The 23,430-nt window shown below is 43.4% G+C and overlaps 2 protein-coding genes across 8 annotated transcripts in view; one reads left to right on the top strand and one right to left on the bottom strand.

Annotated features, from left to right (window-relative positions):
• RAB9A (RAB9A, member RAS oncogene family) overlaps positions 1-14,484 on the top strand; it is a 28,753-nt gene extending 14,269 nt beyond the window's left edge. For 4 of the 6 annotated variants that reach the window (XM_027609442.2, XM_035725479.1, XM_027609447.1 and 1 more), the window contains exons 2-3: positions 3,317-3,347; positions 6,941-8,041. In XM_027609442.2, coding sequence (XP_027465243.1) covers positions 6,971-7,576 — 606 coding nt within the window. In that variant the 5' untranslated portion in view covers positions 3,317-3,347; positions 6,941-6,970 and the 3' untranslated portion in view covers positions 7,577-8,041. The other 2 variants (XR_004819805.1, XR_004819804.1) reach the window with 2 other exon arrangements.
• Positions 11,482-23,334, bottom strand: TRAPPC2 (trafficking protein particle complex 2). 2 transcript variants are annotated; one of them, XM_027609449.2, is made up of 5 exons: positions 23,243-23,334; positions 17,029-17,140; positions 14,340-14,484; positions 13,800-13,885; positions 11,482-12,567 (listed from the first exon to the last, which is right to left on the bottom strand). In XM_027609449.2, exons 2-5 carry the CDS (start codon positions 17,119-17,121, stop codon positions 12,469-12,471), a joined length of 423 nt encoding a protein of 140 aa, XP_027465250.1. In that variant the 5' UTR covers positions 17,122-17,140; positions 23,243-23,334; the 3' UTR covers positions 11,482-12,468. The 2 variants fall into 2 exon arrangements, with proteins under 2 accessions (XP_027465250.1, XP_027465254.1); XM_027609453.2 differs by lacking the exon at positions 23,243-23,334 and adding an exon at positions 23,007-23,219.
• Between the last annotated feature and the right edge of the window lie 96 nt (positions 23,335-23,430).

The following is a 23,430-nucleotide window of genomic DNA, read 5'->3' as shown; positions in this document are numbered from 1 at the left end:
GATCAGACCCACTTACCCTGGGTCAAATCCCCCTACAGTGGAATCAGACCTTAATGAGGCTGCTCTCTATGGACAGCATGCAACTAAAATGATCATTGAGGCATTGCTTTGGAAGAGCCCGCACTGGAAACTGGTGTGTAGTCTTTCACTAACACACTTGAACACAGCCCAGTTTCCCTCTGGCCTTGGAAGTTACCACCTTTTTAACTGAGCAGCCCGTGAAGTAGCTGGCTGAGTTACAGGGTCGTAGTGTATGAAAATTAAGTCCCCCTGAGGTCTGGAATCACAGTTGACTCCATGAAATACTCACATGTGGGGCCTGGGTGTGACTGAGAGAGCCACAGGTTTACACACTGCATCTCTCACTCACCGAGGGAGATGTTGGGCAGAATCCCCTGCGCTATTTAAGTTGTTTGGTTTCTGGTTCAGCATGAATACTTGCACTCTCTATCAAGTGCCTCATTTGTAGGTCTTGCCGTAGTTGTAACGCACATGGGTTTGTGTGCAGATTGTCACTTAACCCAACTACAAGCTGCATGTGGCAGGGACCGGGTGGGTGTGGCTGCATCCACAGTGTCTGGCACACAGGAGGCTGCACTAAGCACTTGTTTAAAAACTGCTTTGCCACCTACTCCGTGGAACACTAGGCCTCTGGGGGAGATGCTTCAGAGTTCTGCCAATATTTGATGCACATTTCATTTAAAACATGTTTAGGGGCACCTGGGTGGCTCAGTTGGGTAAGCGTCTCTTGATTTCAGTTCAGGTCATGATCTCAGGGTTGTGAGATCGAGCCGCACGTCAGGCTCCATGCTCAGCATGGAATCTGCTCATCCCTCTCCCTCTGCTCCTCCTCCCTTTTGCGTGCGCTCCCTCCCTCTCTTTCTCTCCCTGTAAAATAAATAAAATCTTAAAAAAGAATGTTTAAACTATTGAAATTCTATTAAAACTTTGGCACTTGGGGCACCTGGGTGGCTCAGTTGGTTAAGTGACTGCCTTCGGTTCAGGTTGTGATCCCAGGATCCTGGGATCAAGACCTGCGTTGGGCTCTGCACTCTGCAGGGAGTCTGCTCCCCCCTCCCCCCCCCCACCCCGGTCTCAAATAAATCTTAAAAAAAAAAAAAAAAAAAAAACAAACTTATCACCGTTACGTGTGCTTTATTTTTTTTTTTAAGATTTTATTTATTTATTTGACAGAGAGAGACAGTGAGAGATGGAACACAAGCAGGGGAAGCAGGAGAGGGAGAAGCAGGCTCCCCGCTGAGCAGGGAGCCCGATGTGGGGCTCGATCCCAGGACCCTGGGATTATGACCTGAGCCGAAGGCAGACGCTTAACGACTGAGCCACCCAGGTGCCCCTAGATGTGCTTTATTTATAGTACATGTCAGTGGATTGAACACTACTAGTTCTGTCAGGTTACCTTGTTCTTGTGCAGTTCTTGAAATAAAGCCCGCAGTTGAAAGACACTGAGCATCGCAGCTGCTTATGTTCATTCGGCAGTCAACAGGAAGACCCTCAGAAATAAATGCAAAGGCAGCTGAGCCTAATAGGGTAAGTGGCAGGCCTTGGAACAGTCAGCTGCCCTGAGATCTCCCTCTCTCCATCTTTTCCTAGCTGTGTGACCTCAAGTAAGGTAGTAGACCTCTCTGAGTCAGGATCCATATCTGTAGTGGAGGGATAGGGACACAGTTGAGAGGAGTGGATGCATTGAAGCGGAGGAAAGGGCTTATAGGGCTTAGTCAGTGTTCGCTGTTAACAGCTGTTGTTACTGTTGCTATTTCATCTTTAACCCCAAATGTCAAAATTTTGAAGAGTCTTCATTTATTCGTTGATTGAATTTATAAGTTAAGGGCTGCCGTATGTAAGTTTCACAGAAATGCCCTTTGCTTAAAAAAGGTGTGTGTCGGGGATAAAACCTTCGGTTTAGACTAAGAGAGCGCTAGTGCTTCAGTCCAGCTTCCCGCATAATACGTCACTCAGAAACCTTCGCAGTGAATTCGGTCTCTAGGGTTCGGATCCTCTGGCTTCCTCATGTCTGCCTGCATAATCCTCTTCTCTGTTCTGCCCAGGACTCTTACTGAAATTTGACTTAAGAAATGGTCATGAAAGAAACCTTTCCTTAAAACTGCCAGTAAAGACTTCTTCACGTGTTCATCCCACAGAAGCTTCTTGCACTCCTATAATGAGCCTGGCACTGTAGTGAAACGCTTTTACCTGCTGTCCGTGACCCAGTGAATCTTCCCAGGGGCCCTAGGAGGTAGGATGTCAGGTAGCTCGCCCAGGGGTGTGTGCTCTTGGCCTTTGGCACCAAGAACCCTTCTCCTTTCTGATAATGGGCTACTGTTCTGTCACAAGAAAGTTTTCATCTCTGCCTTGGCTGCCCAGAAGCTTCCTGACATAGCGCTGCCTTAGCCTTAGCCTTAGCCCAGCGTTTCCTTTGTTGCGTTGGTGCCCCTCCCTCTCTTGTGACTCTTCCTTTTTCTTGTTTGTGTTAGCTTTATTTAATTCTTTGGAATAGGATTATTCTCAGCCACTCAAAATTTGGGCAAATTTTGAAGAATGACGTATTTTACGTTTTTAAAAAATTATATTGAGAGCGAGAGAGGGCGAGAGAGAGAGGGCAAGAGAGCACAAGCAGGGGGGAGCAGGCTCCCTGCTGAGCAGGGAACCCAACGCAGGGCTCAATCCCAGGACCTGAGATCATGACCTGAGCCGAAGGCAGACGCTTAACCGACTCAGCCACCCAGGCGCCCCCATAGTTTACATTTTTATCCTAAAAATATCTTGCACTTGTTTGAGTGTGAAACTTAGAAAAGAAGGGTGGGCAGGCAAAAACCTTCTTGAAAAAGCAGTGATTGAAGTGTAGTATTTGGGGGCGCCTGGCTGGCTCAGTTGGTTAAGCGTCTGCCTTCGGCTCAGGTCATGATTCCGGGTTCCTGGGATCGAGTCCTGCATCGGGCTCCCTGCTCCATGGGAAGTCTGCTTCTCCCTCTACCTGCCGCTCCCCCTACTTGTGCACTTGCATGTGCGCGTGTGCGCTCTCTTTCTGACAAATAAATAAATAAAAATCTTTAAAACAAAAGTGTAGTATTTGATTCTAGGATTTCTTTTTGGCTGAGGAAGGTCATGGACAGCTTTCAGGTATGGTTTTCCATTTATTTTTATTATTATTTTTTCTGGTTTTCCTTTTAAATTAAGAATCCAGATGCTCATAGACCTCATATTTATTCACATTTTAATTTTTGTTTTTACTCTTAAAACTATGAAAACAAATTAAATGTACATTGCTAAGATGAACTTTCTAATTTTTTCTTTGCAGATAATGATGCTGCTTGAGCTGAACAATTAAGGTAACATTTATGACCTATGTAATATGCTTTTCTTATTCAGGATTCTTTATCAAATTTAGCTGAATTGTTAAAGTCATGTTTTAACCTTGGTGAGGTTGCTTGTGGGCAATCGTTCTGAACTGTGGAGTAAAAAAGACTTCCCATTATATTTTAAGGTAAGTTCTGAAAATAACATAACAGGATACCTTTATTCATTCATCTTATGCTGAAGTTTCAAAGGGTTTTACTATTTTTAGAAAAGAAAAAGGGAGTATTTTTAATGTTTCCAAGCCAGTTATGGTTATGTTAATGTATAGATTGCCTGAAGCTAGCTTTTGTTGGATTCAGTGGGAAATAAGATGGTTTATATCATTATCTGTATCGCCATGTATGTTTATATACAACTCTACAGTAAGAATCAAAGAAATGTTTGTATATATATTGTTTTAGCAAATGCTAGCATCCTTGCAAAGAGGGTATCTGCAAGGCCCCAAATTATAGATAGGAATTGTAAAAAATCATACCCCACTTCCTGGTGTATGGGTCTAGCATACCCCAGATTTGTTTAATCAGAATAATGGCACCAACTAGGAAATCCTACATCATTATGAAAAAAGAAAAGGACTGTGTCAAAGTGTCCTGATAAAATTATAAATGACAAATCTCAAGGAATGTCTAAGACTGAATTTGGTAGATACATGCAACCAGTCATCTGGGGGGAGGTTATTAGATTGCATAATCTGGTTTATAATTTGATGTGAAGATCCTAACAACTCAGTGCTGTGCAGTAAAACTTTGTGTCTGGTAAGGTAATTAGAGACTTACTCAAATACTGAGATAAATGATATACTAGACTCACACACATCTCTTACATCCTTAGAACACAGAAGGGAACTCTTGTGTTCATGTATCTTGAAAATCTTGTGAAAGGAACAGTCTTGGAATGGGGGCTGCTGGGGAAGGTGTTGGTGATGACCATGCTGAGTGGTTCCAAGGGCTCAGCTGTTAGTTAGGTGAAGTGGGGTAGGATCACCAGCAGAGGAAGCAGCCTGTGCCAGGGCCCAGGCAAGGGAGAGCAAAGGAGCTGAGCAAGTGGAATTGAATTTCAGTTCCATCTGACTGTGCATTTGTCAATGACTGAAGCCAGAAATGGGGAGCAGGGCTAGGTGTCTTGTCTTAGAAGTTGGACTTAGATCTGAAAATCTGGAGAACCACTGAAGAGTGTTAAGGATAGGCCCTTAGACCAGTGCTTTTTCCTCATCTCGTAATAGCTGGTATGCAATTTTGGTTTTGTTATTCTTTTTTCTATAAATTGAAATAGTTTAAGCAAGATTGCAAAGTTAAAGGAACAGATTTACCAAGTTGTTACCTATGTCAGGAGATTAAGGGGTTTGGGATTGTTTCGATTTCCTCTCTGACATGAATGTAGTTTGGGCATTGAGCAGAGCAATCCACTGAAGTCAAAAAAGTCTCCAAGAGGTAAGTACTTTGATTGCCTCACAGTTTTGTTGGCCACTTTAAATTGTATCAGTTATAGTAGTAATTATTGTAGTAGTAACTTAAGAGAGCCAATAAGAGTTACGGACAAGTTCTACAGGTTTTACCAGAATAGTGTATCATGTAGTTGGAAATGCAGAATTCTTACACATGACAGGAAATATTTAATTCCATTATACTCGGTCACATTTGCTTATAACCAGGAGAGAGCCAGATACTGTTTACTGCAGTGAATTTCCAAATCCATCCTAGTCGATTAACAATTATTGTTCATGTCTTCATTACCTTCCCATTGATGGATTCACAATATATCCAGTTTCATGTTAAAGTTAATAACCATTTTTGCTCTAGAACTGTGCTGGCCACTACAGCTATTGCCTCTTTAAATGTGGCCATTCAAATTAGTTATGATTAAATAAAATTTAAAATTCAGTTCCTCATTCCCTCCAGCCACATGTCAGATGCTCAGTAGTCATGTGGCAAGTGGCTGCCATATTGGAGAGTGCAGATGGGGGACATTTCCATCATTACAGAAAATTTTGTTAGTGCTATTCCAAAGATTGTCTCCTTTTACAAATTTTAATGTACTTAAAAGCCATGTAATAGTGAAATATTTACAGATTAAATGATATAATTTGATTCAAAATAACTGGGGAGAATGGGGAGTTGTTACGGAAGAAACAGGATTTGCCATAAGTTGATAATTGGTGAAGCTAGGTTAGGGATGGGGGTTTCATTATATTATTCTCATTATTCAGAAATTTTGTGTATGTTTGAAATTTTCCATGGTAAAGAATAAAAACAGAAACCTTAAATAGGAACAGTGCTCCTGTTGGCACTTAAAAGTAGCCATCTGGGGACTCTGAGCCCAGGGTCCTGGGATCGAGTCCCGCATCGGGCTCCCTGCTCAGCGAGGAGCCTGCTTCTCCCTCTGCCTGCCGCCCCCCTGCTTGTACTCGTGCTCTCTCTCTCTCTCTCTCTCTCTCTCTCTCTCTCTCTCTCTCTCTCTCTCTCGTAAATAAATAAATAAAATCTTAAAAGAAAAAAAAAGTAGCCATTTGTAAATGGGCATCTGAAATTCTGCCCCACACAGGCTAGTGCCTGGGGTGTAGGGAAATGTTTAATCCTGCCCCGGGGCTTCCCCAAAAGGGTACATAGAGTACCGCATTCTTTTTTTTAAGGTTTTATTTATTTATTTGAGAGAGAGCACAAGCAGGGGGTAGTGGCAGAAGGAGAGGGAGAAGCAGACTCTGCTGAGTGGGGAGCCCGATGTGGGGCTCCGTCCCAGGACCCTGGGGTCATGACCTGAGCTGAAGGCAGACGCCTAACCAACTGAGCCACCCAGGCGCCCCTAGAGTACCACATTTTTAAGGTTTGTCTCATTCCCTCTGAAAACACACAAGTTGACAGCCCAGGTTCACATTTATTAAGAGTTAGAACTGCCCAAATGAGTCTTGTGGGCAGAATGTGCTAGATTATGATATTTTGTTAAAAAATTCCATTGCTGCTGACATTAATTTTAGGCAAGTCCAAATCGTGTTCCTAATGAAGAGAATGGAGTCCATTTACTCAGTCATTGCTTATTTTTGTTCACAGCCAAATCAGTCAGCTTCTGTCTCTGGTTTCCTGGTTACCAGCTCCTATGGTCATAGCGTTGGAAGAGAGAAAGGGGAGGTCATTGAGAAAACCCTTGGCACAAGACGAAAGCCATCAGTAAAACTGTCACTGTGCCACCAAAGGGTTGTTTGAAGTTGTTACAAACAACCTGCCTACTTTGGTCTCCTACTGCATGTCTAACAAATGGGGGCAGGGCTTATTGTGCGTAGAGAGGAATGGTTGAGAGCAAGGTGTTTGGGGTGAGACTTGGCTTTGAGTGCCTGCTTCAGTCAGCTTGGGGGAAGAGCGAGCCCTGACTGGCTGTGTCACGGAGTACCAGTAGGGTTGTGTCTGCTGTGTGGTCGAGCGCTCAGCATGTGACAGCTCTTGCATTAGGCATTTTCTGTACAGAAAGGACTGGGGACTCTGTGCTTTATTTCCCTTACGTACTGATATTCATAGAATCATGTAGAGAAATGTACAGGTCTAAAGCAATGTAATGGTACCTCTTTATTTTACAGGGTTCTAAAGTCAAAATCGTGAGATTAATAATGGCAGGAAAATCTTCACTTTTTAAAGTAATTCTCCTTGGAGATGGTGGAGTTGGGAAGAGCTCTCTAATGAACAGATATGTGACCAATAAGTTTGATACCCAGCTCTTCCATACAATAGGTGTGGAATTTTTAAATAAAGATTTGGAGGTGGATGGACATTTTGTTACCATGCAGATTTGGGACACGGCCGGTCAAGAGCGATTCAGAAGCCTGAGGACGCCATTTTACAGAGGTTCTGACTGTTGCCTGCTCACTTTTAGTGTCGATGATTCTCAGAGCTTCCAGAACTTGAGTAACTGGAAGAAAGAATTCATATATTACGCAGATGTGAAAGAGCCTGAAAGTTTTCCTTTCGTGATTTTGGGCAACAAGATTGACATAAGTGAACGTCAGGTGTCTACAGAAGAAGCCCAAGCCTGGTGCAGGGACAACGGCGACTATCCTTACTTTGAAACAAGTGCAAAAGATGCCACAAATGTCGCAGCGGCCTTCGAGGAAGCAGTTCGAAGAGTGCTTGCTACTGAGGATAGGTCAGATCACCTGATTCAGACAGACACGGTCAGTCTGCACCGAAAGCCCAAGCCTAGCTCATCTTGCTGTTGATCGTCAGAGAGGTTGCCTGTGCGATCTAACCAACTTACACACATTCACAGAAACAAAACACGGTGGAGAAGAGAATTAGCATTTGCAGCAATGGACCATCTACTCATAAAATTAAACTAACCATATTGCTGCTTTGTTAGTGGGTGGGAGAAGGGACACATCCACTCATGGAAGAATCAATTTACTCAGTAGTGGCACCTTACATTTATAAATTGTAATGGTTGTCTAATAACATTTAATTTAAATATGTACGTTACAGAGCTAATAAATGAGATGATCAATACTTTAATTATAATTAAAACAAAACACTTGAATATTCTGGAAGTTATTGTTTGTTTTTCCTGGGAAAATGGAGAACTACTTTTTATATCTGTATATTTTTATGTAATTAGCATTCAGTTCCTGGTTGAGGGGGAAAAAAATTCCCTAAAGCAATAATGTTAAATAATAAAGATTAAAACCTAATGCATTTGCATTGCAGTTATTTGATTACTTCTTCATTCTCTTTAAAATTATTTAAGTGTTCACATTTTCATTCTCCGTATCAGAATTGCTCTCACTAGTAATCACTCACCTGTGTGCCCCCACCTGCAAAACAGAAGCCAACTTTATCACTCTTGGAGGAAATACTAAGGATTGTACTTTGTGTGAGGGTAAACGACATCTTTGTTCGGTCACATGTGTAATGCCTTCTTTGTCATTGAACACTGTTTAGTGATTTGCTCTCAAGGAGATTTGATAAAGCGAATTGTAGTCTTTTGCGGGTAAAGTTCATATGCTCTGCCGTGTGTGCCTATCCCATCCTACAGAGGCAGACCAACCCACTGTGGGTTACCAGAACATGCTGGGGCAGGGTTATCATGCCCTGCTCAGTGGGAGCCGCTGAAAAAGAATAGCAGTATCATTCAGTAAGCTAAGCTTTTGAGAACAGAATCTAACAGAACAGACCATTTGGCTATATGAGGAACATTTTAACACTTTGAATTTGGGGAAATTAAATCTCTTCATATTCTCAGGTTAGAGACAGTTTTTGTTTTTATTATTTATTATCAGTCCTCCCTCCCAAAACTGTAATCCTCCATCAAAAAAACAAAATAGGAATCCATTAACAAATTGGTGTATATTACATATTCTTCCTTTTTTCTCTAGGGGATTTGCTTTTTTTTTTTTCCTCAAAAGTGTCCCCATTGTTTTGTGACTTGTTTCCTCTTCATATATGTGGACATACTTCCATTTTGGTATATCTACCTCATTTATCAGCTGTACGGATGTTTACCAGTTTATTCAAACCGTTCTCTAGTGACACATCGAGCAGCAATATCTGAAAGTGCCAGTTTCCCACACCTTGTTCAACAGTGGGTATTAGGAGTAAATTTTTTGTTCATTTTTTAAATAGATGAGTCACGTTTCAAAATCATAAGACTTAAGAGGCAGATATCTATACCCTTGCCACCCAGTTCCTGTCCGTGGAGGCAGCATGTGTCAGTTTCTTGGGTATCAAGCTAGATACTTAGTATGTAAGGGAAGCATATTAGTTTGCTAGGGCTGCCACAGCAAAATGCAGACTGGGTGGCTTAAACAGTGGGAATTTTTCTCACAGTTCTGGGGCTGTATGTCCAAGATCAAGGTGTTGGTAGGTTTAGTTTCTCCTAAGGTCTCTCTGTGACTTGCAGATGACCTTTCCTGTGTGCAGCACCACCCCCCCCACCATGCCACCATGTCTCTGCGTCCAAATTTCTTCCTCTCATAAGGACACCAGTCAGATTGGATTAGGGCCCACCCTAGTGGGCTCGTTTTGACTTAATCACCTCTTTAAAGGCCCTGTCTCCAAATACAGTCACATTCTGAGGGACTGGGGACTAGGGCTGCAACATAATGGATTTTGGGGGGACACAATTCAGCCCATAATACATATGTACATGTGTAGGTATTTACCTAATGTGTAATTTTGATTCCTGTATAGATTTAACTAATACTTTGCTGGTTTTTAAAAAAAAACTTATAAGCAGCTTTTCAGTAACCTTTTTTTCAGCTAAATATTCAAGAGGTCTAGAGCTGGGAAGCAAAAAATGGTCAAGGGAACAGATCTTCATGTGTGTAAAGACAGGCTGGTGGGAAAGGAGAGTAATCCAGTTTAACACCGTTGACTCAAAGGGATCCAGTGAACAGGGGCTAGCTGACCAAACACAGTACTGAAATGTGACCACTAAGGAGGAACAAAACCTGGCAGTAGCTCTGGCCCCCAAAGAGACTACAACAAACCGATGGGAAAAGCTCTTCAACAAGCAGCAAAAGGTAGCTGCAGGTCTGACACTTGTTTTTAGGGAGTAAAAGGCCTTTTGATTGGCTGGTGTTACCTAAACAAAGATGAGAAATCTTGAAGAAACAAGAGTTGGGGAAGAAAGCAGTTGGCGCCCGAGGCGGCCGGGGTTGGTGGAAGGAAGTAGCTGCGGAGCCCCCAGGAAGCTGGCAGAAGGGAGGAACGGTGTGCATGCCCCCCAGTCTGGGGAGGAGAGGCCCCAGGGTTCCAGTGCTGGTGCTCGCCACAGGGCGTCGGGCCAGCTCTGACAACGTGAGCTTCTGTGGTCTACTCGCGCAGGGTCGTCGAGACAGCTCAGTGGTAAGAACAAGGCAAACGACTGAACTTGGAGAGCGGACAGATGTACGTTTGCAGCCCATGTAGCAAATAGTGTGCAGTGTGGAAGATGGAAAAGTACAATTCCATCAGTGGGGTAATGTCTTTGTCACCTTGTGAAACATTCCCTAGTTGAAGTGAAAACATCCTAGATGTCCCTTAAGAGAAAACCTTGAGTTTTACATTCCTGTAAAAACGTGTGTAAGCTTTCCCTTGAGTATCATGACACCGTGGACACCGGTGGCTTGTGGGGCAGTGGAGTAGAAAAGTGGACCTGTGTACTGTCCGTGGATTCTGAGAAGCCACCACTGTGGACTGGCAACCAGAAAGGGCTGACATGACTGAAAAGTGAAAGAACACGGGTGGAGCGCGGGCAGAGCAGAAATCCACTCTCTCTCTACATACATGGGAAACGTGGGCACCAGTGAAGCATCTGGGGAACGAAAGAGGACAGTATCAGAACTGTGCATTTTCTTTGGGTCCCTTTGGGCGTGCTAACGTAGAGTAGCACTGACCTAGCGCTGACACACGTACACTCAGTGGGGCCTCAGCCCAGGGTGCTAATGATGTCATCCTGTTGCTATTGTGTTCCTGAACCTTGTATGACAATCACCTACTACCAGATCTAAGATTTGCCGGCTCTTGAGCTTGCTTAACTGCCAGCCCCTGGTTTTTCCCTTTACACCAGCTCTGGTTGTCCTAGCCACATGCCTGGTGCTGCTCTTCTCCACACCTTCGTGGCCCACATGCTCTTGCAGTGCAGCTCACGCCTGACGTCCCATCCACCCCCACGCTTGTCAGCGGACTTGCTTCAGGCTCCTTCAGAGACGCAGTCACACACAGTTTGTCCTGAACTACAGTAACACACATAGGGCTTGTGTCGCTTGTTGCCGTCTCACCCTCACGAGCCTAGAGGAAAGGATCATGGTTTGCAAGGCACGCTCCCACGTCCTGCTGCAGACAGCCTGCTGCCCCTGGCGGCCCGTGTCACACCTCTGTGCACCGTGTGTTTACTGGGGGCAAAGCAAACGGTCTACGGCAAGTGCACACCGGCGTCTCTCCAGTGAGCATGGCTAAAGCCACTCCCAGACGTCTAGCGGACTGTCTCTCTGCTCCCAAAGCTCTGGCACCTAGCTTGAGGTGATCTGAGTTCTAGAAAATGGGTTAAGATAATAGTTTGTAGACTCTCTACAGGGGAAATAGGACTGAGACAGTAGCGGTAGCAGCGTGAGCACAACACTTCAAAAATTCGATTAAACTTCCACAATCTTGGACAAACATCTTTATTTAAGAAATCCAATAAATAGATAGGGTTAAAAAATTATGGTAGCAACTTCACACAAGGGTATGAGACCAAACTTAGAACTACTTGCTCAAGTTATTCAGGACAGAACAAAATTAAATGCTCACAATTAGCACAGAAAATATCTGGTTATAGTACTTGTTTTTAAACAGACATTTACTAGTTTACAGTAAGATCCCACTTGTTACAGACCACTCCCCACCCCCTTGGTGTACAGCCTAAAAAAGCTAAGAATGCAAATGCTAATGTAATATAAACTTTTCTTTGTTTACAATTCCAGAATTACAACTTTTTACTGGTATAACTACCAGCAGGTTCACTTACTTTAGTTTACTGTCAGAGGGAAAGGCAATATAAGAACATAACCTGTCACTTTGGTCCCAGCCTCCCATTTTACAAACATGGATCCAGGATTCTGGATTTATAGCGGCATCACTTTGACAGAGGCAGGCCTGTGGCATTTGGCACTGCAAACGCTGTTTGCTCCGGCTTCTTGGGGAGTGCTGTGTATACTGCCTATATGGTTTTATAACAGTATCTCTAGATGTGCAGAAGCCCATGTACATGCTATCAACTTCAGTCCATACTGCAGAAACTTCCAGTTTTCAATCTGTCTACCAAAATCTTGACAATGACATTTGGTTCTGAATTGTGACAAGATCAAGCTATCTGAATGAGTAAAGTCAAAAGCTCTTTCTTAAATTTTGAGAAGAAAGATATTTCCAAGGTTAGAGAGTTTATAAATAACACTGTTCACAAGCAAATATTGATCTGTTGATAATCATAAGAAACTCAATATACTGTTTTGAAATAATAAGGAATTTCATTAGGTTTAGATAAATTTAGACTACAAGTAAAACTTTTCCAGGCTATTTAGTCAAGTTACTTACAACATACACATTCCTGAGAATACCCCATTGTAGTGACATTGTTTATTTCCAAATTTTTCCACATTCAACTTAAAAGGTGTTTCTTCCCAAGAAACTGAACTTTTCTGTCAAATGCGCTTGATCGAATAGGAGAATTGGGTTCATAAAATGGATTCATTGCAAACTAGGAAAGAAGAAGGTATTAGTAAGCTTGTCAAAGTACAAAGACTGACAAATCATAGATCTCTAGAAGGAAATTATTTTAAAGTTCTAAAAATCATCAAAGACATCTAAAGTCTGAAGACCACATTTTTAAGTTTCAACAAAAATGTTCTACTGTTAAATAGTAATGACCCCTTGAGATTTTTGTCTTAGTGTTTTAGTTTTGAGAACTACCTGTGGCAAAACGAATGGTGGTATGATAAGTGTTGCTTATGTAAGCTAAATGAACTTTCAGGATTCACCCTTTATGTGAAATACTAATCTACTCACGTTAATTATAAATGTATGGAGTAATCTGTAAGGCCCTTTGGCTAAAACTAAAAATCCACCATATGCTCGTAAAGTTATACCCCGTTGCTGCTATATTAAATGACCCTTATGTAGTAATTTTTTTGACAGTCAGGTTTTTAATACTGTCCTTTAACAACACAGGCTGAGTGATCAGGTTCTTAAATAGTAAAATGAGTGTATCATAACATATGTGAGAAAACTGTCAGATTGAATCACTAATAAGAAAAAGGAGTTAACCAGTTTTTAAACCTTAATTTACTTGATGTTGTCTATCTTAAAAAGACATAATATTTTTATTTGCTAATTCTGACCAGGAATATGAACCGTGCTGATATGGACAAAAAATCTTGTCTAAATACAGAACATTTAAAATTAATTAAGAACATACTGTTAGCACTGCAGTTTAACCACAGACATCCTATGTCTAGTTTATTTTTTCTAAATATCAAGAAATGTGAGTGGCACCATTCTCCTTGAGGGACCATTTGGTAAACTTCCTGACAGTTTATGATCTATAATCATTGCACTGGTAAACTGGTTTGCATTGTAACTCGTAAAGTAGATGGAGCATATTTTAGATTAAAATTATGAAGCAATTTCCCTTATGTAGCCTGCTTCCTTCTCTTTTTAGGGTTCCCTAATAAAATCAACGATATGTGCGCCAAAAGGGGGAAACTGAAACCAGTTTAAAAACAACTACCATGAGTTCTGTCCTAAATACATGTTAGCCTGGCAGTGAAGACTTGCCTGATGAGGGAGTTTCCAGGGATCGGTCTGACTGGGGAGGGCCTGGTCTAAGATGAAAACTGCAGTACAAGGGAGTTACTGCAACAGGCCAATTTCCTGTCAAAGTCGGAATCCCTTTTTACAGTCAGATTTAAAAAGTTATGGAACATACCATACCTTTATGTATAAATCATAGACATCAGTAAAGAAGTTCTTTATTCCATCTTCTTGCCTTATGTCATGAAGCATAATAAATCTCATATGTGAAAGAATTAAGGTATAATCTTAATAGAAATGAAAAATGAAAAGTAGGTGATATGATATCCTTCAAATGAGTCACATGCATTATATTTTGTGATGGAAAAGCTGCATACATAAACTGGGTTTGAAGTTAGGTAACTTTTATCTTAAAGAGGACATAATCATTCTAAAGTTAGAAAGTTACTACAAAATAAAGTGAAATCAACCTAATGGTTCAGATTAAACTTAGTTTTATTTGAGACTTGGTTCTAAAAGTATCTGTTAAACAAAATTATCTGTTAAGCAAAATAAACAAAATTTTTTCCCCTAAAAAAAAAATGAAAGTAGCCTTGTAAATGGCAATTTTTACCTGACACATTGAAGTCCACAGACTCAGTCTGGCATGTATGTCCCATGTTGTTCTAGTCTGTTACCCCAACTTTTAGTTAGAGATCTTTATTTAAAAGATAAGGATATGACCTGCAGTAACAAACGCTGAAACAAACCACTCATTGAACTTGTCCACAGTTTTCAAGTACATGTTGTTGGACAGCCACATGTTCTCATCTACGAGGTCAAGAGCGGCATGAGCTATGAACTGGTTCAGATGACGATGATCATCCTAGATGACAATGTGAGTAGCACCAGATTAACATTTCTGGACAGCATCAAGAACACCAACATTTCATTCTGGAAATTCTATATGTAGTGTTCTTGGGGGTTGGGGGGGCATCTTCTGCTTTTACTTCATTTATTACTGTCATGGGACTTAGGAAAGATCTTAAGTGTTTTCACATCATATTTTCAATTTGCTATCTAAAACAACAAATAGAAGCAGCCAATTAATAAGTGAAATGTGTTCAAGAAACTATATAGATTATTTAATTTTGCAAGAAGGAAGTTACCAACCATTTAAGCGTGTGAAGAAAGAACAGTAGGTAAAAAAAGATTCTGCTTTAAAGACACTCATATCTTTTTAGAGGAGGACATGAAAAAATACATAAGTGGTTATGGCTAATGGATAGCACTTCAGGTAGGCTGGAGAGCGACACAGAAGTGACGTTGGCATGGGTCTCAGGGTCAGCAGGGGAAAAGGGCAGGGAAGGCCGTGGGGCACAGTGACACTTGGTGAGCAGTGGAGACAGCTGAGAAGGTGGCACTCTTCTGGCACTCACTCTGGCCTGGCGTAGGCCTCTTTCAGGTGAATGGAGTTTACGTGACAGGGGGACCTGGGAGTGGCAGGCCATACTCAGCCCCAGCTGTGAGTAGTCACCTGTCTCAGCAGCAGGAGACAGTCCTGTCAGAGCTGAGTGTCCGTTTCGTGGGCTTAACCGGAGGTGGGACTGTCCCACCATAACGTGGAGAGGGAATTCATAACCTGGAACAGTCTTCCTCCTGTAGAATTCTTTATTTCAAAATAAACTTTTCAAAGAACACTTCTGTTACAGGTTCAACTGAATTCTTGGTGTTGAGGTCCTAACGACCCCCGACCCTGCCCAGGACCTCCAAATGTGGCCTTCTTTGGAAAGAGGGTCGTTGCAGCTGTCGTTAGCACGCTAGAGGAGGATGGCCCCTAATCCAGTATCACTGGTGTATGTATAAAAGAGGGGAATTTAGAGACAGACACACACACGGCGAGAATGCCACATGAAGACTGGAGTTCTGCTGCCACAAGCCAGGGAACTACCAGAAGCTAGGAGAGAGGCCTGGAACAGATTTTCCCCTAGCACCTTCACAGGGGGCCTGGCCCTGCTGACATGTTCTTGGACTTCTGGCCTCCAGGCCGGTGAGACAATGAGCTGCTTTTACTCTAAGCCACCTGGTTTGTGGTGCTCTGTTATGACAGCCCTGGGAAAGGCAACTTAATATGACCTCCTTGCTGCGGAGGCTATTCCTGTGACAGGGCTGGAGGAAGGCTGCCAGTGGCCTTGCACAGCTCAAGCATGTTTACTCCACTCACATCATCATGACGAAGCTAATTTAATCCCTAGCGAAATCGATGTGTTTTGTGTCTGGCTTACAGCAGTGTTTTCCATCACTTCACATGGATGATCAATCATGAGATTAGAAGAAAAATGTAGAAATGCTTTAAGGTGAGTGGTAGCAGCAGAAAGAACTAAGGTCAAGTCACGCCACAAAGTGTTTTTATGTGCACAGCTTTGCCTACCACAAGTCCACAGGAACTATGTAAGTAGCCCTGTACCACAAAGCAACCACTGCTACGGAGATGGCTCGGTACAAAGTTTTAATGAGCAGCGGGCTCATAGGAATGTGGGAAAATAATGTAGTAACCACCACCTGATAGATAATACCTTAACCACATTTCTATCTTATTTTCGTGGCAAGATTTAAATAGTTGAAAAGCATCACACACTGGACATTATGCGCTACAATTAATTTCAAAAATCAATTCTTAAGGGACATTAAAGCTTATTTTGGAGTTAGGAGAAACACAGCATAACTTTTTATTAGCAACATGGACCAGTACAGAAAGATGGAAGGGCCCCAGGTATTCTCATCTCAAGACTATATGTTTACTCTGAGTGGTATGTTCTTGAACCAAGCTTGTTTTTCTGGAACCATTACTGGCAACAAGGAAGTTGGGTGGTGTCACTGGGGAGAACAGCATGAGGGCACCGCCCAGCTGATAGGTGGTGCAGAAGGTCACTGAAAACTGCTACAGTCTCAGGGGCAGTGGGACACGGAAGCAAGGGTCTCTTTTAACCCTCCCAGGTGTAAATGGCCCTACTATGTATGGCCTGATGAAAAATGTAATTCCCTTGGACAGAATGGGCTCTCATGGCATCTCCAGCCAGTAACAACTGTTCTTCCGGTCCCACAACAGGTAGACTATGTTTCTATGTACTCAGGGAGCAGCTTTTCAGAATGGGTGACACAGTGAACTACATATCAGAGAAGAGACCCAGAGCATCCTGCTAGTATGTGCCAAGTGTGAGCTGAATCAAAGGATGAGTCAACAACTCAGAGGATGTTCCCTGGCTGGCTTCTATCAACCTGTGGGACTGCAGAGCAAGCCTCGTTTAATTGCAGTGGATTCCAGTTACCTCATCTGTCCAGATCTCTTCCAGCTGTAAAATCATGCCACACCATTATCATTACAACAGCATAACAATTCTTACAGAATTTTTTAAGGTTCCATACGCACTTTGGATTCTGCTTTCCCAGCTGGCAAAAATTCCATTTCAAAAACTGGATTATCATGGTGGCCCACAATTACAAAGTAGAAGCTTCCAGACATTGTCTTCAATATATAGCTCCTAATTAAATGAAAATAACATATTTTTAGCACACCATACTGAAAATGAGAAATGGTTAACAAGAAGTCTAGAATTCATTTTTTTACTTAAACCTGACATTGCAGAAGGAGACCATTAAGCTTGTCATGTTTTCCAGTACACTGCCATAGACAAACGGCTTTGGGACTATACAGATTATGTCTGTGATATGTCCTGTAGAATCCAGTACTTTATTTTCATAGGGAAACTGGAAGACCTCTAATACAAAATCATTAAAACAACATTCTCATGACCTGAAAATTTGGAACATTCAGAGTAAGCTGGGCCAAACTTGGACTGGGCCAGTTAGCATTATTAGCACTAACACTGGGAAAAATTAATAAAGGGTGCTGATTTTGTCTTCTTCCTACCTGAACAATGTATGCTATAAATCTCAGTCTCTGCAAATGCAAGAGCCTATGACATGCCTCCTCAAACAACATTCATAAGGAAGACATGGGGCTCCTGGCTGGCTCAGTCGGTGGCGTGTGTGACTCTTGATGTTGGGATTGTGAGTTCAAGCCCCATGTTGGATATAGAGATTACTTAAAAAAATAAAATCTTAAAAAATAAGGAAGACACAATTTTGTATTCTAGAAAAGATGGAAGAAATCATAATCCAAAAAGAAAGACATTTGAGGCATTAAGAAGTCTTAGAACTGGTGTTCATAGGTTTGCTAAAGAAATGAAGAGAAAGTGTTGGGGTGGGAGGGCTTGGGGCAGGGGATCAGGGATTCTGTGGCTTTTAGCACAGAATCTGGATGGGTGGAAGGATTTATGTATGTATTTATGTACTTTTAGCACAGGGTCTTTGGAATCAGACAAAGCTAGGCTCAGGTCTAGCCCTGCCACTTACTAGTAACCTGATCACAGGCATGGTCCTTAAACTCCCAATGTCAGTTTCCTCCTCGGTGAAATCGAGGTAGCCATCATAGATCCCTTATAGGGACCTTGAGGATTATACAACCTAATGCATGTGAAGCACCAGGCACAGTACCTGGCTCAGAGGAGGTGCTCAGCACATGTTCTCTCGAACAACATGGAGGAGCATACGCACACGGAGATGTGCTGACTCTTAAGGCCTCCACATGGGGCAGCCTCCTGGTTCACTGAGAGTATACCATCTCAGGGAAGGTAGAGTGAGGTGTGTCAGAGCCCAGGGCTCATCAAGCCTCACTGGGACTTCTGCTGAATCACACTGAACATCAGAAAATCCGAAATTGTTTCCTAATGAATACAACCTTCGTTGTTAAGGAAATCAAGGCACTGCTGGCATTTTGAACTCTGGAACTAGGAGGCCCATGACTGGAAAAAAGGCAAATAGGACGTTCTTCTGGCATGATGAGGTAAATAGAATTTAAAATGTTCTTCGGGGCAGGTGTTGGCACACTGCAGCCTGCAGGCCAGATCTGGCCTTGTCCATCCTTGTATTGTTGCTGAAGGCTGCCTTTGCCCGACACCAAAATGACAGAGTTGAGCAGCTGCGACAGAGACCATCTGATCCTTTACAGGAAAGTCTTAGGGGAAAGATGGGGGAAAAGGCCCAAATAGTAAAACTGGGTAACAAGACAGGCAGGAATGTTATGAAAGCTCTGCAAAACTAGGAGAATTAGCAACAATTCTCAAGATTGAAAGAAATTTTCAAGGGGCAGAGGGATGGGAACTTTAAATTTGAACAAAGTCGACAATGACGTCATTAATTGGAATAGGAGTTTGTAGCTGGAGTTTGCCAAGGGAAGGGTTTAATTTCTTCAGCACAAAACATTTAAGAAGCAGCAGAAAACAATACACATCTAAGGAAGATAACCCTCATTCCGGTGCCTGCATAGTGTCAGTACAGGGTGAGGATAAACAGAAAGGGAACCAAGGAAACACCACATAAAGGTTAGGTCACAGACGCTACAGCTGGACAGAACTTGAACTGCCAATAATTTGATTTCACAGCAGCTGAAGGAGTAATTCTACTATTCGATTCTACAGGCAAAACTGGAAGGTGAAGTGGAAGAAATGGAAATCTTGGGAGAATACAACCACATGGTCTCAGGAAGGGAATGTCTACAATCATTTAATATTTGAGGTTTATTATGCCAAGGTGGTAGGCAAAGATGAGACACACTTTAGAATTCTGTGCTGTCTGGGGGCACCTGGGTGGCTCAGTCGGTTAAGCGTCTGCCTTCCGCTCGGGTCATGATCCCAGGGTGCTGGGATCGAGCCCTGCATGGGGCTCCCTGCTCAGCGGGAAGCCTGCTTCTCCCTCTCCCACGCCCCTGCTTGTGTTTCCTCTCCCGCTGTGTCTCTGTCAAATGAATAAATAAAATCTTTCAAAAAAGGGGGGGTGGCATTAAGCATCTGCCTTCGGCTCAGGTTGTGATCCCAGGGCCCTGGGATCGAGGCCCGCATCGGGCTCCCTGCTTCGCGGGAGGCCTGCTTCTCCCTCCCCCACTCCCCCTGTTTGTGTTCCCTCTCTCACTGTGTCTCTCCCTGTCAAATAAATAAATAAAATCTTAAAAAAAAAAATTCTGTGCTGTCTGATACACTCAACTTTCTGTGGGGAGGGAAACGTTCTATATCTGCACTGTCCAATGTAGTAGCCACTGGTGGCTATTGTGCCCGCAGAACTGAATTTTTAACTTTATTTTCGTTAAATTTACATAGCCAGATGTGCTTACTGGCTACTGTATTGGAGAGTACTTACTGGCTACTGTATTGGAGAGTACTGTATTGGACAGTGGCTACTGTATTGGCTCTGTAACAATGATTTGAAACTTTTTAAGTTCTGCAACCTCTTCTACCTTCCCTGTATCCACAAAGCCAGTGTTACTTAGTACTCCGGTCTGTGATGCAAATGAAGCAACCGTGGTGTTTGTGTGAGCTTGAGCATGTGTGTGTGTCTGCTCAATTTCCCCATTACCTAAAATAGGGGTCCTTCAAGCATCTCCTAAGAAGACTAGGTCTCCAGGTGTGGAGGAGATGGCTACACGGAACTTGGCAATGGATTAAACTGGGGAGCTGAGGAAGAGGGAAGAATCAAGGATGCTTCCAAATGCCTGACTGAGGTGATCAAGCAGAATATCAAGATGAGTCTATTCACCAAGAAAGGAAATAAGGGGAAAAAGAGGGATGAAATGAACACGTCAATTTTGAACATGCGGTGGTAGCCAGAATTGCACGCCCCGCCCTGTCCACGTCCTGATCTCGAAAACCTGTGAATGTTAATTTCCTGGCTGAGGGGAATTAAAGCTGCAGATGGAACTGAGGTTTCTCACCAGCTGACCTTACGACAGGGAGAGAAGCCTGGACTAGCCAGGTGGGCCCAATATAATTACAAAGGTCTTTAAAAGTGGAAGAGCGAGGCCCCCAAGAAAGGTCAGAAGGAAGTGCAACGACAGAAGGGGGTGGGGGCGTCACGGAGATGCAGCACGGCCAGTGTTGAAAAGGGAAGAAAGGACCAGAAGCCGAGTGGCCTCTAGAAGCTGGAAAGTACAAAGAAACTGATTCTTCCTGACAACCTCCAGAAGGGAACACAGCCCTGCTGGTACCTGGATTCTGGCCCAGTGAGACCCGTGACAATGTCTATGCCACAGACGTGTAAGGTAATACGTTTGTGTTGTTTAAGCCCCTCAACTTTGTTAGAGCAGCAGACAACACACACGTCAGAGCTGAAAAAGCTGCAGGAGTGAGAAAAAAGGAAACACTCAGAGTGCTCACAGAAGGTAGGTGCGTTCTGGAGGCCGACTGAGGACAAGAGGAGTGCACTTAGCACGGGACAAGTTTCAGAGCACTGTAGAAGGCCGGAAGGAGGGGAAGGGGGACGCTACCTGCGGGTAATCGTTTTTCTTTCCCAGCATGCCTCCCTAAGGCCCAGTACAGAATAAGTGCTCCACGCTTGGGGAATGGAACTGGGGGGGGGCGGGGGGCAATAGCTGGGACAGGGTCGGGTGCAGCTGGAACACAGGAATGAGAGGCATGCTGGGATTAGCCTCAACACAGAAAAGAACCTTCTGAAGGTTCTAGTGCTGAGGCCCTCACGGTCTCTGAGGCCTGACTGATGAAGTCTGTGAGCAAACGATTAACAGCACCTTTGTGAGAAGGTGGAGTTTAGGTGCTTATGAAGAAACTCCACAAGAAGAGACTGGAATTGTTGACTGAAGGGAGGGGAGCCAGGACTCTCACCTGGGATGAAAACAGCTGCTGTCCCTGATGGCTAGGTGATTTGAGCTGCTTGAGAGAGAAGGCGAGCGACCACTAAAGAAATCAACGGGTGATACAGGAGCTCTGGACTACCTTGAACTGAAAGAGGGCACTAACTAGTAATGAACACAAAAATGAGACCACATCTCTGTGAGGCTGGCATGAGAAGGGCAAAAGCACAAAATGAATGGAAATGTGTGAAATTAAGTTAAAAGCCTTCTTAGACTACAATCCAAGAAAAAGGAGAAAGGTCACCTGGTACATAAGAGGATGCAGATCTGCTGAACTTCAGTTTTCTCAGCATGATTTTTCTAATAGGAAGTGTGACAAAATTAGGTGGGCTGTGAACCTCAAGACAGGTATATTAAAAAAAGACATCTCAATAAATACAGGCCTTCAAGTCTTAGCAAATTTATATCTTCAATTAACAAATGTGATTGTATACTAATCAGTGACATGGGAAATCTCAGGAACAAGAGTCAAACCATCTGAGATAGGTAAGTGTTAATATTTTCAGAAACAAACGCTTATCTTTTGTAACTGGGTACTTTTGGAATAGATTAAAACACTCGTTTTGTTGAGTGAGGGACCACGCCTACCTGACTTGAATGTCAATACCCCAAGAACTTCAAGTTCTACAAGTCAGTTGACAGCATGGGGTCTTTAGGGAACCGCTGAGCGTGACCTTAACCTAGTCCAGCTCAACATTTTGAATGCTTAAGAGCGGGACAATTTATCACATTCAAGGATAACATGCTCAGGCAGCTAATAAACTGGAAGGCAACACTAAGGATTCAAAAACCCCCTCCAGGTTAAGAGAATTGAAGTGAAATGACAGAATTTAAGAGCGTGCAAAAAAAAAAAAAATCCCGTACTTAAAACAAAAACCAAACAACTGTACAATAGGAGAGAAACCTAGGTTAAGAGCAGTTCATCTACAAGGACCCAAAAGTTTACATTTATTGCAACAAGCTCAATTAGGGGCAGTAGTCTGATATAGTAATCCAAAAAGCTAATGCCAATTTTAGGCTGCATTAAGACCATGTCCTTTTAACTAATTACATCTCCAGGGAACATACTTCTGGGAATCTCATTTTAAAAGGATCAATAACTCGGAACTGTGTGTTTGTAAGGAATGCTCTGGAAAGAAGAGCTACTGAAGGAACGGAGGATGTTTAAACTGGGGAAGACCTTTCTGGGGGTGGGGAGTGAGATACAGCAGGATCTTACCTTCAAATATAATGTATGCTGTCTAATGGAAAAGGGATTTGACTAGGGATGGCAAATGGGTTATCGCTGGTGAGCCAGTTCTAAACAGCGGTAGTGACTGCCAGGACCTGGTGCTGATAAAGGCTGAGACAAGAAAGATCTGTAGCAGGAAAGATGGCTGTGATCGAAGGGCAGTACCTACGTGGGTCCCAAATATTTAACTCTGGGCTAGACAGACTTATTCCAAGCCGCCCAGAGGACAAGCTTAGGGCTGCTCCTTTGAGGTTACATGGAAACTTATTCGAGACAATGTTACCAAGCACTTTGTTACAAACTATCAGGCTGCCTGTGAGAGGACCAATCCCCTCCCCTCACAGGACAGGGCCCACGAAGAATTACCCAGCTCCAAATGACAACAGCACGGCCCTTTAAAAAAACCCCGAGTTACCCGAATGGCCTATGAAAGGCAAAATGAAGCAAAGGTCCTGAGCTGGCCGACGTCTGCAGGATGAAACGCGATGGGCACTGGCCGAGTGGCCTGGGATGAGATCAGCCGAACAGGGACTGGCCAGGTCCGATCCGGCTGCCCCCGGGCCGGCTGGAGAGACTGGGCCAAAACCCGCGTCACGCGGGGCCCGGAACGTCCCCTGGAGTTCCCGCCCCCCTACTCACTCCATCTCCTACCTGCAGGGAGCGGCCGACAGTGGAAACAGCCAGTCACTTCCCCCCGCAGACCCGCGCTTGGCAGCCTCTGTCAGAACTCCCCGAGCAATCCTCGCGAGAATCCGCCGTTGAGATCACGCGAGAGCTGGGAGGAGCTTCCGGCCAGAGGACTGCGCAGCCAAGCGCGTGCGCCCTGGTACTCCCGAGCA

This window comes from Zalophus californianus, chromosome X (assembly GCF_009762305.2).
Source record: "Zalophus californianus isolate mZalCal1 chromosome X, mZalCal1.pri.v2, whole genome shotgun sequence".
In the NCBI taxonomy this organism is placed as follows: domain Eukaryota; kingdom Metazoa; phylum Chordata; class Mammalia; order Carnivora; family Otariidae; genus Zalophus; species Zalophus californianus.
The sequence above is the reverse complement of the archived record's forward strand: the minus strand, read 5'-3'. Positions and strand labels throughout refer to the sequence as shown.

Bases quoted from the DNA above. Each gene is read 5' to 3' on its own strand.
- TRAPPC2 (XM_027609449.2), bottom strand. From the start codon at position 17,121: ATGTCTGGAAGCTTCTACTTTGTAATTGTGGGCCACCATGATAATCCA. The intron at 14,485-17,028 runs GTGCGTATGGAA...ATTGTCATCTAG, and splicing joins CTGGGAAAGCAGAATCCAAA to GATGATCATCGTCATCTGAA. The intron at 12,568-13,799 runs GTATGGTATGTT...CTTCTTTCCTAG, and splicing joins TCTATGATTTATACATAAAG to TTTGCAATGAATCCATTTTA.